Raw genomic sequence first — 18,741 nt, 5'->3', positions numbered from 1 at the left:
CTTATGATGGTCTCCCCTCTAGCTTGTTTGAAATTAAGTCTACTGGAAATAGTAATTTCCTCTGATGTATATCCAATTTTTTGCATCTCAGATTTGGAACACTTTAAACTATTTTTTTTTAAATTAGACCACTCAATTAGTTTTTATTTTTGTCTAGCTTTTAATATTTCTGGAAATGCTTCAAAAGAAAAATCAAAATTTAGTAGCACTTCTAGTTTGTTTATTCACAAAAATCTCAATAATTACTTCCACTTAAAACTGAAGAAACTAATAAAACACAACTATACAGTTATATGGATCATGAAGCAGAAGAGGTAGGACTGTAATTGTGTTTCACTTTTGACTTCTTTTGGTAGAACTGAAAATCCTATGGCATTATACAAGGGGTTGGATCTTTTCTTTAACCTAAAGAATATAGAACACCCCAGAGTATAACGCATATATATTCCTCCTTAGTGAAACTGGAAATGGCAATCCGCTCTAGTATTCTTGCCTGGAGAATCCTGTGGACAGAGGAGCCTGGAGGGCTGCTGTCCATAGGGTCGCACAGAGTTGGACATGACTGAAGTGACTTAGCAGTAGCAGCAGTGAAATTGGTGGAAAGCTGATAGGATTTGCTTTTGTTTGCTAGAATTATATATATATTGGAGTAGGAAATGGAAACTCACTCCAGTATTCTTGCCTGGAAAATCCCACTGAGCCTGGAAGGCTGCAGTCCATGGGGTCACAAAGTTGGTCATGACTGAAGCAACTTAGCGCATGCTTGCGCGCGCACACACACACACACATATATTTTTTTCTCATTTTCCTCCCAATAGTTGTATGTTTGTACGTGTGTTGGAAGATAAGATCTGCATTCCATATTCAAATAAACTGCTTTTTGTGCAAGGCATACCTTGGGAAAAGTCCTGACCATTTTATCTGAAAGACTGTTTCCAACTGGTGGTAGCATGTCAGAATTGAAATGTAATTATTTTTTTGTACAGATGTATGTATTGTAGTGGGGTGTATCCCTCAGTTTTAAACCTTCATGCTGGATGAGAATAACAGCTTCTCTGGCTGTCTCTTGCTAATCCTGGATTAAACCTAATAGCATTTTCATCTCCACCTTTTTTTGAGAAAGAGTTTTTTCATCAAAACCAATTTAATTATCTTTTCAAGGACACATAAGTGTAAGAAAAAGTAGTATTTCTCTACTTGAAATTTTCAAACTTACAAAGTAAAATTCAGGAATCAACTGAGAGAAGAATAAGAAGAATGAAACATTCATTTCTGATTTTCTAATGTTTATAATTAGACTTATTAAGGAGAGGAGAGAAATTAATTGTAACTGAGGGAAATATACCACTTCTGTAATATTGATTGGATTATTGGTTTACTAGATGCTTTTGTGAGATAGAACTGAAACTAAATCAAAATAATCAGTTAAGATCAGTCAGATGTAAAGCAGGATTTAGCTGTGAAAGAGTGACATTTACAAGGCCCATGTCTCAGATGGACTGGATGAGACACAGCACTGTAAGAACTGATTCTACTCCAAGTGTGTTTTTCCAGCATCCCCCTTACATTAGCTCCTGTTAAGACTTTGTTATCCTAGAGGAGATAGGAACAGTAACCTAGGCTATTCCAATCATGGTACATAATCCCAGAGGGAAAACTGGTCCAGGGTAAGCTATGAGAACCAAGCATGGTGAATCTGAATCCTTCCTTGTGATTTTTCTAACCAAATGCTCTTTTAGATTTTCATGGCTCTGTTTGATTCAAAATCCAAAGCTGCTGCCAAACATGACTCTCTATAAAAAGAGACTGTCTAGTTGCAACAGAAAGAATAGGAAACAGTTTTTAAGCATGTATTACATGTAAGGCACTGTTCTAAAAGCATTTTATTAACTTATAATTTTACTGTATTATCTCACATATTAACAGAGGAGGGGACTGAACTATAGAGAACTTGCTCATAATCACAGGACTAGAAAATGGAGAAGCAGGCTTTTAACTCAAGCAGTGTAGGTTCAAAGTCTGGAAACTCAGCCACCATCAGATACTGCTTCTCAGTAGGGAATCAAGCTAGCACATAGGGAAAAGTAGATAAAAATAAGACACAGAACAAGTCTTTACTGTGTTCATTGTCCTCGTTCCCAATTAGGTTTGTCTTCACCCTTTTCCTCCATGATTACATGAATCAATAAATCCCATTAAATATTTTTTTATTGGTTTAGCTTAAGAAAGATTGAGTTTTGGTTCTGTTGCTTAAAAAAAAAAAAAAAAAATCTTTAAATTATAGAAAGAGAGGAGAAACTATATCACATGTAAGGCAGACATATTGCCATAGGAAGGGTAAACCAGGAAAACATTTTAAAAATAATATTGTATAAAATGTGCTAATCAAGAAACCCTGATTCAAGAATTAGCTCCAGCATGAATCTTATGACATTGAACACTTCCATGTCCTCTGTAGTCCTCAGTTTACTTATCTGTGAAGTAAAAGGATGGAACTAAATGATTTCAAGACTTGTCTCAGGTCTGCAATTCTGTGAATTTACCCTGTACACTGGGGACACAAATGACTTAGAGTGATGAGTAGAGAAGTCCAGAGAGATGGATGAAAATGACCTAGAAAAAAATTTTTGGTTGAGGACTAACACAAAAGTGGGTCTGGGAATATTGAAAGGAAAAGAAGGGAAACAAAAGAAAGGATTGGCTGATGAGTGAATCTTTTGACTGAGTGGGAGAAGATGCTGTTGGTAAGAAACATTAGATAAGGCAGAAATGACATTTGTGAAACACAGACCTAAGAGGGGAAAGTGAGTAAGACCACAAGTAAAGATAACAGAGAGACTGAGAATGAGATTGATAAGGAGGAAAATATTAAAGAGAAAAGAGATCTCATATTTTCTATGAGATTAGATAGAATTAGAGAAGGCAATGGCAACCCACTCCAGTACTCTTGCCTGGAAAATCCCATGGATGGAGGAGCTTGGTAGGCTGCAATCCATGGGGTCGTGAAGAGTCGGACAGGACTGAGCAACTTCACTTTTCACTTTCATGCACTGGAGAAGGAAGTGGCAACCCAGTGTTCTTGCCTGGAGAATCCCAGGGAAGGGGGAGCCTGGTGGGCTGCCATCTATGGGGTTGCGCAGAGTTGGACACGACTGAAGCGACTTAGCAGCAGCAGCAGCAGCAGATAGAATATAGCCTGAATATGAGGGAGACCAGACAGGGTTGTGGTAAAATGGAAGTAAAGACTAGATAGAGGAGAGGAGAGCTTAGGTATAGCTTTGTGAAAATAATGGGAACGGAAATCTTCTAAACATAGCTCAATAAGTAATGTAAAGCAAACATGAGAAAGAGGTGGAATGAATGATTATAAATAATTTTTCTGCTCCCCTTGTAAAATATTTTCTATCATTGCATAACTGAAATAGCTATCATCAAAAAGGAGTTAGGACTCTGGATTCTTCTAAAATATGTATCAGATATTTGTATTAACAACTTGTATATAAGAGATGAAAAGTGAAATTGAAAGTGTTAGTTGCTCAGTCATGTCCAACTCTTTGCAACCCATGGACTAGAGCCCACCAGACTCTCTCTATATACTATATGTTTATATAAATATATAAATTGCACATGAGTTGATTTATTACCCCTGTGGTTTTTTTTTCCCCTTACTACAGCAGACGTAAAAAATTCACTATGGGATTCCTTCTTACTAATCTTAGATGCAGCTTTCAAAAGGTGTGTTCCAAGCAGACATTAACATTTGATCAGTTGTCACTAGAATAAAAACTATTTGACATCCTATCATTTTATCCATGAAAGTTATGTGTTAAGTAGGTTGGTAATTTAGATGTATTAATTCTAGGTATTATTGCTAACCATTGAAGGAGAACACTAGTGGCTGTGAGAACCCAGCGTAAGTGGTTATCTCTAATGAATGGTTACTGATTTTTCTCTTACCTTCCATGGGGTCCTTCCTGCTATTCCTGATTAGAGAAACGTTTAGGAATCAATATTAGTTGTTTACTAGAACTTAAAATAAAAATGTGAATTGGATGACCACCAGGTAAATATTAGCTGGGCATTATATTGAAGAAACTTAATTTACTATCTGTTATGCATTGTTAATAGTAAAAATGTATATCCTTCATTTTACAAGCAACTCATTTTTACAGTGAGTAGATTTTTGAATAGCTACATTTGTAAATAGCTGTGCAAAATACCAGGTACATATATGGTTTGGTAGTCGTCAAATTTCCAGGAAAAACTTGAAGAAACTTTTGTTCCATGAAGTTAATTCCTGGTATTTATCTTTGAATTCTGCATGATCTAAAACTAATAACTGACTTCTTTCTATATGATAATATTCATGGACTTGAAAATGGTGATAGAAACCCAGATATTCTGAACAAGAGTTTTTCATCTATGAATTAAAAAATGAAAAATATATTTAATAATCCAGTTGATTTATATTTGAACAATATATAATTTATCTTCATAAATTGAGAGAAAAACCATTTAGATGATTAATCAGACTCACATGAAGATAAGAAATTTTCTTTGTAATTTTCTGTATATCATTTCTGCTTTAAAGAGAAACTTTATAAATTTTGAGCATATTTAAACATTTTATTTGGAGAAGGAAATGGCAACCCATTCATTCCAGTGTTCTTGCCTGGAGAATCCATGGACAGAGGAGCCTGGTAAACTGCAGTCCATGGGGTCGCTAAGAGTCAGACACGACTGAGCGACTTCACTTTCACTTTTCATTTTCATGCATTGGAGAAGAAAATGGCAACCCACTCCAGCGTTCTTGCCTGGAGAATCCCAGGGACCAGGGAGCCTGGTGGGCTGCCGTCTATGGGGTCGTACAGAGTCGGACACGACTAAAGCGACTTAGCAGCAAACATTTTATTAATGTTAATACTTACCAGTATTTATTAAACTGTTAACTCTGTGATTCTCAGCTCAAGTTGCATATTAAGTCACCTGTGGGCTCTGAAGATTAATTTATACTTGGTCACCACCCAGAGATTCAGATTTAATTGCTATGGAATGAGGTGTGTGTTTGTTTTCCTTTCTTTTCCTAATATACCCTAGGTGATTCTCATTGATGACAGGGCTGAGAAATACTGAGCTATTTTATTGACCTTTATAATAACATAGGAAAATAGCAAGAGAAGTTTAATCATCCTCTTCAAAATAAGAGAACGAAATGTAGCACAATTATTGTGTTTCGTAGGGATTTGAATCAGTCTCTCTTTGTAAATGAGAAACACGATTGTTGAGTAAAATTCTTTGTCTCCAGTGTCTGTTGCCAAATGGATATTTGATGTTAGAAGATAGGAAGGTATATTTAAATAAAGGGATTCTATGACTAGGCAGAATTCTTAAGGTGTCATTCATCTTAATTGCTCTTTCTCCACCTACGGAATGGGACCAGACATTTAGGGCCAATACTTTTGTAACATTTTATGATGAGTTATAAAACCAATTAATATTGAAGGAGTCACACCTACAACATTTCATTGATGTAAAATACTCAGGAGAAATAAAAAATGCAGTTGTAACAAAAGTGTTTTGGGCAGTGTTTTACCAACTGAGTTCCATAGGTTAATAGTTTTAAATTGTTGCTCTTCAGATTCCTTCAGGATTTTAGGGCCAAATAAGTTTAGGAAACAACACAATAAATACTCCTCTTTTACTCTGCAGTACATTCTCTGAAATCTTATGATAAAAAGTTATGTTACCTTGTTTAGCCTGACATCTCCCCAAAACGTTTAAACTCAAAGACATTTTTTTTTCATCAAATGAGACTTGCTGAAAAACAGCACACACATAGAATTTATTTAGTACGAAAAATCTGTTTTAAGATTTTTTTTTTTTTGAGAATTTCATGTGTGTCAAGTACATTATATATCCCATACAAATTAGGTATTGCATTTACTTTAGAGATGAGATGCTCTATTCTTAGAAAAGTAATTTTTCAGAAGTGTACAGTCAGTGACACTTCTCTATTTCTGCCAACTGCTTAGTAAAATGGAGTTTGCATAAACTTTTAGCTCTTTAAAAAGCAGGCTTCATGTTTTTCTGAAAGTTTCCTTGAATATCTGTTTTCACTCCTTTATTTAAATAAGAAGTGAAAGTAGAAGTGTTAGTCACTCAGTCATGTCTAACTCTGTGACCCAGTGGACTGTAGACCACCAGGCTCCTCTGTCCATGGAACTGTCCAGGCAAGAACACTGGAGTGGGTTGTCATTCCCTTCTCTAGGGGATCTTCCTGACCCAGGGATCCAACCCAGGTCTCTTGCATTGCAGGCAGATTCTTCACCGTCTGAGCTACCTCTTTTCAACTAATCATTTAGTTGATGAGATTAATACAATGGACTTTGACCCCAAAAATCTCTTTTTTGAACCAAAAAAGAGATTTTGGCTCAAAACTCACTAGCTCTATGACTCTGAGGTATGAATTTCAATTTCCTTTGTGTGAAAAAATCCATTTCACCATATGATTGGAAAGATCAAATGAGGCACTGTAAAGTGTCAGGTATACACTAGCCACTCAAGAGTTCCTGATTTCTGTTTCCTTTTCAAAGTATTTTTTTTTTTTAATGAAAATGTATTTTCAACATTACAAAGTAGACGCATCTAAATTACATTTCCTCTAGCTGAAATTTGTACTGATGTTAAGAGTTAGTAAACCAAATAATCAGAATCCCTGACAGTACAGAATGATGATTATACAACGTCTACCTTTGCGATCTACAACATTTACTATTTATCATGCCTTTTATTCAAAAGAAGAATAGTGGTGGCTCAGATGATAAAGACTCTGCCTGCAATACAGAAGACCAGGTTCAGTTCCGGGGTTGGGAGAATTCCCTGGAGAAGGGAGTGGCTACCCACCCCAGTATTCTCGCCTGAAGCATTTCATGGTGGGCTACAGTCCACGGGGTTGCAAAGAGTCCAACACAACTGAGCAACTAACACCTTCATTTTCACAGAGCACCTAATTCTCCTTTGAGCCAAAGTTTCATTGGTGACTGATTCCCCTACTTGCCAGTTTGAGAGGAGGAAAAAGAAATTGATCAGGCAGCAGATACAGGACTGCATTTGATTATATCACATCATTGGCAAACTTTAAGAGCAAACACTAAGTTCTGAATTTAACTTTCTGTTTTCCTGGCAATAACGAATCAACTCATAGACACCTCAGATGGCAGCAGTTTTCTGAAAACATAAACAAAACAGTTTCTTGTTTTATTTTCAGCTTGTCAGAGGAGATTAAAGGGGTGGGGATAGTAAGAGTCCATGTTTCAATTATTATCTTGCAGTTGAAATACTGTTTCCAAACCAGAGTTTGGGTATTACCATATAATAACAGTGACTACATCACTTATTGTTTACTGATATTTTTTATTGAGGTTTGTAGCTTATGATTTTACATGTGATTGTACAGAAGATTTAAGGGGGAAAAAAAAGTTGGAAACGTTGTACAAGGGAAAAATCCAATAGATTGAAATCTGTTAAGTGTGTATGATAATTTTAATGCCATGTGTAAATATATGAGAATGTAAGAGACCAAAGCCTGCAATAGCTATATTCTAGTATCTAAAAAAGTGATTTTTATCAATGAGAAATGGTTCATTATTTGTTAGTTTTTAAAATAAACTATCATTTTTAAAAAGATGTATTTTGAATTAGATTTAATGCTTGGCAAGTGGGAAAACAGTATGAAAAAACTTTTTTAATTATCCTTCCATTTTCCAATATATTCACAGAAACCATTAAGGGAAATCAAGTTGACCCTCTCTACAATTCTTGACTTTGTAGTTCATAGGCAAAGATCAGTGTTAGAATATACAAATAAGACCTGTTTATAAATGAACACATTCTGATTGTCCACAGCTGCTTCAAGACATATCATCTTATATTATTTAGGATGGTAAAGGAAATCTCTATTTTCAAATGAGGCATGAAAATCAATTTTAAATGTTTTTTCCTAATCTCTTGATTCATGATGTCATTCAAAACATAAGACATGGTGACAAATTGAAATTCAAGGCATTAAAAAATGCACTAGAGGACAAGGCAGTGGTCAGCGTAAGAAGACATTCTGTTTAGTCACTGTATCCTGAGTTCCATCCCCAAAGACCTCTACCTACTACCAAAGAGTTGTTGCTATTTTGCCTTTTGAGGTCAACCAATATATTTCATTTTGAATCTGGCTCTATTTTACCTGCTCCACTTTCAGAAGAATCAGAGGAATTCTTAACATTTAAAAGCCAATTTGGGTATGGATTTTATACCTATTTCCCTGCCAATATATTGTGAAATTCTGCACTCTTGGGCCATTGAGACAAACTTAACTCCTTTAAAATTTAAAATTATCCAACATTGGGCTAACTGTAGACTTTAATAACCTTTCCCTCAGACCACAAAATGGAACATTTTCCTTTTAAAATTATTCATTCTGAATGACAATGTTTACCTAAATAAGAAACTTAGAAGGCATTACTTTCTTCTTCTTTCAAGCTCTTTCGTTTGGCATTTTAGAATGAAAGAAGCACTGGGAACTTTTAGCATACCTGGATTATGGAGTACTTTGATAACACGTCATGTGTACAACTGTCTGCAGAATTTTATGAATTGACTACAATAACTGAAGAGAGAGAAGGACTTGAGAGTACTATTTTCAGCATTGTTAATTATTTGTATTATTCAGTCTCAAAGTTTATTCATATATATATATAATGAATTAATGATTATTGCTTAGTTATGAATTGTTTTGCACAATGTACATAATTCCAATTTAATGTTAATTTAATGTTATTAGAAAGATTCATAATAAAGCTCTAAAAGGTACAAAGTTACTAGTAGCATTAACTATGTTGACATACAATAGAGTAAGCAGACTACAGCGTGACTGTGAATTGAGGCAAAAATACTTCTATTTAAGAGACATTTATAAAATATTCTTGTTTCCTTGAGACAAGACTAAACAAGAAATATCTAAAGAGGGTTAAAAGTGTTTAGTGTTTTCTGTGGTAAAAATTATAATATGGTAAACTTAAATTTGATTTTTTTCAATACATCAATAACATTTGGTACAGTGTTTAAGATTTTTATCACTCTAAGTAATTTTATTATTTTTTCCTAGATAATTTTTCTCTGTATCTCTAATTTAGTTCTAGTTACCTCACCATGAATTCAACTTGGTTCTGCTCTTCTGTACATATTGTGGTTGAAAACACTTTATTACTTCAACAGAGGTTTTTTTCCTTATATAGTCTTCTATGACTTCTTCACATAAATCAAAGTTCTCCTTTCACACGCCTTCTTAAAAACCATAGTTTGTATTTACCTTTGAAATACTCTACGGGGATATGAGTTTAGAAAGATTTGTGTGATGTACTATTAAGAGACAGAAATGTTGAAACCAACACATTTGAATAATAACTTAAAGATCGTAGATATTAAAGAATTGCTGGCTTTTAACTTCTTAAGAATAGGGAATGGCAATAACTTTATTTCAAATGAGAAGATGCAAAACCATAACAACTATCTGTTTCATTGCAAAAATCACAAAGTTTGCAATAATGTAAACAAGCTATTTCCTCTGCAAACAGGAAATAAAATAAATGGCATATGGAAGTATGTGTACAGATGAAAGTTGACTGATTTCCTTTTTAAAGCAAAGAGGAAGTAATCAAGTTAATTAGCAAATAGGAAAGTTCCTCTTCTGGCCTAACCAGGAAAGAAGAAGCTATCAACACTTGAACTTATTTTAGTCTAAAAATGAAAATTTAGATATTTGTCAATATTCTTCAGATGATTATATAGGGACCTTTTTACTACTGATTACAAAATTGAATTTATGGTTGGGATCCATCGAATTTATTTTACAAGCTCAAAGATGATTCTCATGTAGAATTCATTTGCACAAAAATGCTTCCATAAGCTATTTTGCAATGTTGCTGCTTCACTTTTGTGCTTCCATGTTACTAATTTTTGTGTAGAAATCTAACATAAGACATATTTAAAGTATTACTTAGAAATGCATAATTACTTATGTAGTGAGCTATAATTAGGAATTGTTAAACATGAGCTAATTAATTCTTAATATCTTGATACTATTATTATAGTACATTGGGGAGATCATACATATTGCTATTTTATATAAAATATATATTTGTTAAAGAAGAAAGGACATTCTTGTCAGCATTTTCAGAGTTACTCAAAATCAAATCAAATTAGGATTTGGGTTTTTATTTTTTTCTTTCTACATTTTTCTCTCTCTAAATATGAACTGATTACAGACTAGTTCTACAGTGGTTTTTGAAAAATGCCATAAGCAGTTGCACTTTGGTACAGTACTGATGGACAGCTTCTAAAAAAATGAATTATTCTTTCACTAATAGGAGGTGATGATTTTGAAGTCAATCTTTAGACAACCTAGAAGAAATATTTTCCTCTCCCTTTTGGTCTCCACAATTAAACAAAAAGTTAGTCTTTGAAGTTTTTAATGTCATTTTTTAAAGCAGGCAAATTACAATGGATTTGAACAGGTTTGAGGGAAAAAGCTGCAGATATTGCCTGACTTTAAGTTTATGGGTTCTTAAATAATTCATTTATAATATATCCTTTTTTCCATTATTATGAAAACTTTTGTTATACCAACTAATATTAAAAAATTTAAATATGAAATCTTAAAAACCTTTCCTCATAATGTCAACATTTTTAGGCTAATGGTAATTTAAAAATACAAATCACAACTACATTTTAATTTCAGTCATTATAAATTGTATTACAGGAGGTGAAGGGGTGTCCTTTACCTGCATTTAATTACTACATTATATTGACTATTTTTAACTTCAAGATAATTTTTCATGCCAATTATTTTTTGCCATTATGATTATTTTAGCATAACAACTTATTATTTAACTATAGTATTTTTAATTTTAATAGAGTGAAAACAAAAGATGCTCAAAAACTTAATTGGAATTCCTGCCTATTTCTCCTCACAAAATTTACATTTCTCCATAAATATTATCAATTAGGAACATGGGCTATGCAACAATCCAACATTTTCTAAATCAACTAGACATGAGGTTTGTAAGCTAATGCCCTATTAAAGTATCATGTGAAACAGACCTCAAAAAGGAAACAAAATTGTAAAATGTTATAAAAATGTTATTTTACTTGGAAATAATAACTTGTTTCACTGCATAACTTTTACTTCCAGTTCTCCAAATAATGTACAATGTAGTATGGTATGTTTGGTGAAAATTTACTTTTTGATGGAAAATCAGATAAATACACCAAAATATGCAAATAAAAGGGTGATGAATGTCACAGAGTACTGAAAATATAGGGTCAGCCAAATATGATTAAGAAAATTTTAAAGTTATTATCAATTGCCACACATGAAAATGCACATGAAAGAAGATTCAAATTCAGGAATTCAACCCTTGCTAGTATAACGAGGACTAGAGGAATATATGATAGACATCCACAAATTTCTATTGAAATGTATACATAATTAACTCTTTAATCCACTATTTTGTCTTCACTATAGTCACATTCAATTTGGGGGAATAATCTCTTCTTGTGAAAGTCTTTGGGATCCTAAGTCTCTCTGAAAGCACACCAATTATGATGTATGTAAGTTCAAAAATCTGACCCTTTCATCTTGACATAAGCGCTTGGTGGTTACCAACAGGACTGAAGGGCTTTCCACATCAGTCTATGTATTCAAGTGATCTTCTTCAACTTGGACTATGTAGAGCTGGGAGATTATCAGCTTCAAATTTCCATATAATGAAACACAAAAAATAATGGTCAGGGAGGTAGCAATAGCAGAAAATCAGAATTGGCATCATCAGCAAGCTGAACTGAGGTAGTTTCCCCATTATTCTGTGAAACTAGCTTCTTATTGATGGAGTTGTTTTCATATAGATTACTTTTGGTTTGGCAAAACTAGCGTAAGTACTCATAAATCCACAGACTACATTTGTGTTTCTGAAATCACCTTAAGCATGTCTAAAAGGGATTCGTTCATTATCAAATGTATTCTATATACCAGATAGACTAACCACCTTTTAGGAGCTAATATTGCCATATGTGGTAATTGAAAACCTAATTACTCATAAAGCTTGTGGTTCTCCTGTAACTTAGAGACAAGTGTAGACTTAAAAAATATTTATGTCAAGTGACTAAAAGGAATGATGCATAAGATATTTTGAGGTGATATTAATTTAAGGTTATGATGTACTCTGGCCCAGTACAGAATTTTTTCTTTCGTTTTATATTAAAACTGAATACATAGATTACTGGCTACTCTCTAAACTACTCTTTCTAACCTTAATTCAAGAAATTAATTTATAGGTGGCTGATGTTTAAATTTTTTGAAAAAAATAAAGAAAAAAAATCGCCAAGAAATCATACAATACAATTAGAAATTATAATTTGGCAAATTCATTCTAACTTTGCCCTAGGAGGGTCCCCATGCTTGCACACTGCTGGTAAAGATTCTTCAGTAATTGGAGATCTAGAAAGTTTCTTTGAAAGGACTTTTTCCCTCTCATTTTATCTATACATAGAAAAACAACCAAAAAATAGCATAAAAATGTCTTATGTTTATAAAATTGGTATTCTCTTTGCCATTATTCTTGCACTTTTAGCTAATGGAATGAATTTAAATATTTAACATCAAAATGAAGAATACAATGGAGGAAAAAATATGATCCTTCTTTTCCAAATACTTTAAATCTCTGATTGAAGCTGACTTTTATAATAAGCCGTGTGACTGAAGCTGGCTTATAAATAAGCACATAGTAATCTACATATTAACCTGCTTGAAAGTAAGTTATGCATCTTATTTCAGCCAACATAAAAATGCCCATCTCATTATTCTCTTATATTTTGTCTGCAAAAACTAATTTTGTGCTTAGTTTATTCACCTAGGCAGATTGATTTCTTTAGCACGGCTCATTTGGGCCACAGAGGATCAGCAGAATTTATATACTGAAAACAGAAGAAAGGTGAGAAAAATGAAAAGAATAATTAATCATATAGTACATACATCAATACAATATCTTCTAAATCTCAATCAGTTGTTTATTGGTTGGCAAACAAGTTTCACTTTTACAACAAATATTAGTAATGAGGTCATCCAACTTTGAGACCATACAAAATGGATCATAAATTTTAAAAAAAATTGTATGTGCTGCTAATTTACCTCTTATAATCCTACATTACTTAAAATCCTGTCAAATAAATAATTTTCCTGTTAATAAACAGAAGAGTTTTCTTTTTTAAATCACTTCAAAATAACTTGACCTTTTGATTCTTTCTACAATTGAGTGTATTTCCTTTAAAAATTGGTAGTGCAGGTGCCCACTTAGGGATCAGACTGAGTATTCAGCACTTTCACACCTATGGGATACCGTTTTTCACATGCAGAAGCCCCACTAGTTCTACTGACATCTCTTGACTTCTAGAATCATAGCTACTGTCTTAGTGATGAACTGCTTGCCAAATATGCTTTGCATTACAACAGATGTGCACTGTAAACATAAAAGTTCTTCCTGCTCTAACTTGCAAAAATGCTCTTGGAAATATTCTGACTGAATAAAGATATATAGTGAGGGAAGGAAGTCTAATTTTATTTATTTTATTTTTTTGTAAAAAATAATTTGTTTGCATTACTAGAAAATGATTCTTATAAAGTGATAGCTTCATTTATTTATTTATTTTTTTGCCAGGTGAAATTTTAAAGAAAAAGGGAACGAAAGAAAGAAAAGAAAAGAAAGAAATGAAGAAAGAAAGAAAAGAAAGAAGAAAGGAAGGAAACTTTGCTCTTACTGGTAGACAAACTTGCAAGACCAGCACAAAAGAAAAAGAAAATTTCTTTTTTTTCCCACTACATTAACAGGACTCAAATTCTGGAGGAACAGAAAGCAGACTACATGTGCAATGCTAGTATCTGTACATTACATAGAAATTGTTCAGTTTTTTTTCTGCCATTAGTTTATCATCAGTTAATACAGCAAATCATAAAATATGCATTTAGCATATAATTCTAGAATTCCCCTCCATTTCATTATTGATTTTGTTGTTTGATTTTGCACACCACAGCTATTCCCACTGTGGTGAATTCAGGTTGTGAATGACTAAAAACCACTATGTGACACAGTTTGCTTTGCTTTTATGTTTGTGCAACACTCCAGTCTAGATGCAGCATTGTTACTAACTCCGAACAACTGCTCTGGCCTTTGAAAAAATCAGGTCCTTGTAATTATAGTAACAGAGCATCAGAGATGTTAGAACAAACACAACATAATTCAACAAGGCCACAATGAGTGCCATTTTCTTCAAATCTCGTTCATTAACATAATGAAGTCTCCATCTTGGGTGCGGGGGGTGAAGGGCAAGAAAGGAGAGGGCACAGGGGAATTTCAGCAGTTATCTTTCTCCCCTGGGCTGACCTAAAAATCCCAGTTTAAAAAAAAAGAAAAAAAAAAGGAGTCTGAGAGTTTGTGTTTGTCGTTCAAGAACAGCATAAAGATTTAAAAGAACACATTATTACCACTGCGAATATCAACTCAGCACAGTCTATCAGGTGTTAGCAGTCTTGTTGGCTTAAATTTCTGTCATCTTCTATAGGCTAGTGACCAAATGAGCTGGTCCTTTTGAACTTCCCTCTGGAGGGGTCCCATCTTTGTTTGGAGGAACTATAAACCCATCACTGCTACCGCGACCTAGCTGGTAGTAGGTGTGTAGCTGATGGACGTGGTTTCTGGAGCCTAGGTTTGGCATGCTTTTGTAGTAAACATCTTCAGCATCGCCACATTTGGCCGGTGGGGGTTCCGTCTGGGTGCTGGTGGTAACACTCTCTGCAGTGGGCACACCAGCCAGCGCTGGCATGCTGGTGTAGAGAGAGTCCCTGTGGGGTGACTGGAGATCTTCTGTGTGCTCGTTGGTTAGCAAAGGGAAAAAGCTCTCACTGTGGTCTTGGGGGATCCGCCTTCTGGTATAATGGTGTAGCTGATGGTTCTCTGTGGAGTAGACTCTTGGGGGCAGCAAAGGAGCATCTGATTCCTCATGAATCAATTCCAGGCCCAGACTTTCCTCATGGTTAAAGGAGGTGGCATCATCCAGGACAATGGCATCATCTTCACTCCCACTGCCCAGGTTGTTCACCAGCTTGTTCATCAGATTCCTGTTCTGTTCGCTGGAGCGCTCATGGTTATTCAGGTAAGACGGGATATAGTTGGAAGTGAGTTCCTTCAGAATCTTTTTCTCTAGGGCGGTCTCGTTATGGTTATAGCCACGGTCTATGATTTGCACACAGTTGCTCAGGTATTCACCACTGGCAATGCTGTAACTATTGCCATGGTTACCATTCAGTGGTAGAGTATCCATGACACTTGTATCCCTGGCATTGTTCAGAAGCCCCTCTGAAAAAGATCACAAAACATTATGACATTCATGTCCAATTGGCCATAGAACACATACACAGAGACACAAAAGCAGAAACACCTGACTATGAAGTATGTATAAATTGGTAGCAATTTGAATTAAGTATAAAATGTTTGGAAATAAAAAAGTACTATTAAATCTATATATACATATCTATATAAATATATATACATATACTTGGACAATTGATAGAAATCTTTTAAATAGAAAATAAGTATTTACAGTAAATCTCTAAAAGAATTTTAAAACTCTATAAATTTGCACAAAACCCTATAACGTTCCATACAAACATTGCCTGACACTATTTGAAATGTATTTGGTTATGTTAGGAAAAAAACACAAAATTTTCTGTAGCCATTCACAGCTTTCAATTTATACACACCAAAGTCAATCAATAATTCATTACCTTTTAATTTTATGTGTTGTCTTAACATTGAAATAGGTATAGAATTAACATAATTCATGGTGTGGTACTTTGAATGTACTAATCAAAGTAGAAGATTCAAGCACTGTCTAATAATTTGGTATGTAATTTTGTAAAACTGAGAAATCCCTATACAAAAACCACAAAAGGATTATGTTAAATTTGTCAGAATGATATAGTTATTAAATAATGCCTAGGTAAATAAATGGCACACCAAAATAATTTGCAAATGGGAACTTTCAAAACAGAAATATTTTGATTTACTTTCCTTTTTTTTTTCTGTTATAAGCACTTTGATTACTATTATATATCCATTAGTAATTGTTAGGGTCATTAGATAATTCTACAAAAGAATGTATAAAACATGGGATCTAATTCCTAAAAACATAGTGTCAGTATTTAAGGTTCCATTTCATAATGAGTGATGACTTTGTGTGCATATTAAACTTTGGGTTTAAAAGAGATTAAACATCTTATTCTGGGAAGATACAGCTGCAGTGATATAAATCTGACCATATGCTTCTTCAAGATTTTTGCATTTTCTTGAATGAACAAGAAACCAAGAATCAATAATAGTTACATAAATTACTTCAAATGCAACCACAAAATAAAATAAAACACAAACATTTAACCAATACTGCTAAATAAGGGTACTTCTTTATAGAACAATTTTTTTTTAAGAATTCCATTAAACTTCTCAATACATCATTAACTTGTGAAAATATAGCATTCATTCTATATCTGTGATGCAGTTATGTTTACCAAAAGTGAGCTAGTTCATTACTGGTTTAAATAAAGTGTTCCAAATATATCAATTTTTATATGGACTTCTGATGCATACTCTGTATTCAAGTAACACAGTTTTCAAAAATAACAATGCACTGAATACATTAAAAAAGCAGCCATCACAGACATAGGGTGAAGCGATTTATTTTCATGTTATAAGATATCTTGTAGACAAATCCACGATGTTAAGAAAAAATAAAAGTAAATGTTTTTTAAAGGGCCATATGTGATGGGTGATTGCTGCTGCAGAGGCTGCTATGGTATGCTTGATGGTTATGGTTGAGCAACTGATGCATTGAAACGTGTTTATTATTTCTGTTGTCAATGCATTAGGTACAGGTTGAAAACAGCCATACTAAAAGAAGGTGGATACATTCTATGTGACATGTATTTGTGTGATGGAATGTAGTAATGAAAATTAAAAGTTTATGAATTACTTAGCAAAAATAAATGCTTAATTTAAAAACAATTTAACTCACACAAACATTACATGAGACTTAACAACTATGTTACGTGACACGATAAAAGAATCAGACAACAAAAGCGTCTAATCTCTGTTAACATATATTTATATAAGTTGATTTATAGGTTCTTTAGTTTTTAAATTGTGAGATGAACTGTTTTTAATAACTACATCATCTATATGTGATGCAATAAAAGTGAACTAAAAAAAATTACATTTGATATGCAATGTTTAGCTTTACTCCCATACTTGTCTCTCTGTAGGGCTCTAAACGACAGCATGGAGAAAAGGAAAGAAAAAACAACAAGTAAGCTTACAGCGACAGTAGAAGAAACATGAGTAAAAAGCAAATTGATGATATGCAGAAAAAAGAGTCAAAGGAAATAATTCCACTGCCCCAAAATTCATGAGTCTGTGTTACATGGCTTATCATAATTAAAAATACTGAAATGTTAGAAAATAAGAAACCCCCATAACACATGCTAATAAAATGAGTAATAAGCGTTTAGTCAGTTTGTAAATTTCAAACAAATACACATTTATTTTAAAGTTAAAATTATCACACCAACCAAAGAGAGTAAAATCCTGAGGGCAAGCCATGACATTTTCCACAATTTTAATTCAATATTACATATATATTTGTGTGTACGTGTTAGGACATACTTGCTTCTAAGGAATGTCACTTTAAGTTTTTTTCAGTTAGATTGTTAGTAAATTCTTTAGTTTGTATAGAGAGAAAAGAAAAACACTTTTCTTAGTTTTTATGTTTGTTTTCTTATGTATCTTCTCATGTACAAAGGTTATTTTTTTCCCACTGTACCTATACAAATGCTTTTTATCATTTATAAATAATACTGATCAATACTGTCATTTCTGGAGCTCATATTCAAAAGTTGTATAACTATGGAGAAAGAAAAATGTTAAATCCAACCATTATTCTGTATCATGAAAATGTGAAGGGAAAAAAATCACCAATCAATATCAAGTTTTCCTCTGGATTGTTGCATAGTCATATGCAATCAAACATTTTAAAAGTTAATACTTTAAAAACAACTATAAAAACATTATTTTAAAAAATTCTCATATTTTAATCCAGTCAAAAAACTGCTCTTGCTGATTTTCTTTATAAGAGGATTAAATCATCACAAAATAAAAACCAGCAAAGTCGCTGGGCTAGATAATTTCAAGAGATGCAGACTTGTTACAATTTAACCACTGCTTTAGAGGTACTGTTTTTGTACTTTAAAAGTTGATTTGCTTCTCAGCAAAAGACCAACAATATGTCAAAATGCAGAGAAAATTTCTTTTAAAGAAGAAGAATTTGAAATAAAAAGCCAAATTAGTATAGCAACAGATGTAAATTGCTTGTAGGCTCATTATGGCCCCTTCTGTAAATGATAACGTTTTAGAAGTGGAAAGCACAGGAGAGGTAACTGAAGTTCAGCTCCTGCTTTGCAAGATGAGGAAGCTGCAGCCAAGAGAGACTGAGCCTTATCTAACACCCCTCTGCTAACAGTGGCAGAACTGGGATCAGAAGGGGAATCTTGATTGACTTCATGCACTACTCTCCTCTACCTTCTTCTCTTCA

General features: G+C 33.5%; 1 protein-coding gene across 22 annotated transcripts in view; it reads right to left on the bottom strand.

Annotated features, from left to right (window-relative positions):
• Window positions 1–7,393: 7,393 nt before the first annotated feature.
• ADGRL3 (adhesion G protein-coupled receptor L3) overlaps window positions 7,394–18,741 on the bottom strand; it is a 945,175-nt gene continuing 933,827 nt past the window's right edge. For 8 of the 22 annotated variants that reach the window (XM_027544604.1, XM_027544606.1, XM_027544605.1 and 5 more), the window contains 2 exons: window positions 17,369–17,420; window positions 7,394–15,458 (listed from right to left, as the gene is read on the bottom strand). In XM_027544604.1, coding sequence (XP_027400405.1) covers window positions 15,398–15,458; window positions 17,369–17,420 — 113 coding nt within the window. In that variant the 3' untranslated portion in view covers window positions 7,394–15,397. The remainder of the gene's footprint in view (window positions 15,459–17,368; window positions 17,421–18,741) is intronic. The other 14 variants (XM_027544589.1, XM_027544597.1, XM_027544594.1 and 11 more) reach the window with 2 other exon arrangements.

Source organism: Bos indicus x Bos taurus, chromosome 6, assembly GCF_003369695.1.
Source record: "Bos indicus x Bos taurus breed Angus x Brahman F1 hybrid chromosome 6, Bos_hybrid_MaternalHap_v2.0, whole genome shotgun sequence".
Taxonomy (NCBI): Eukaryota; Metazoa; Chordata; class Mammalia; order Artiodactyla; family Bovidae; genus Bos; species Bos indicus x Bos taurus.
The sequence above is the reverse complement of the archived record's forward strand: the minus strand, read 5'-3'. Positions and strand labels throughout refer to the sequence as shown.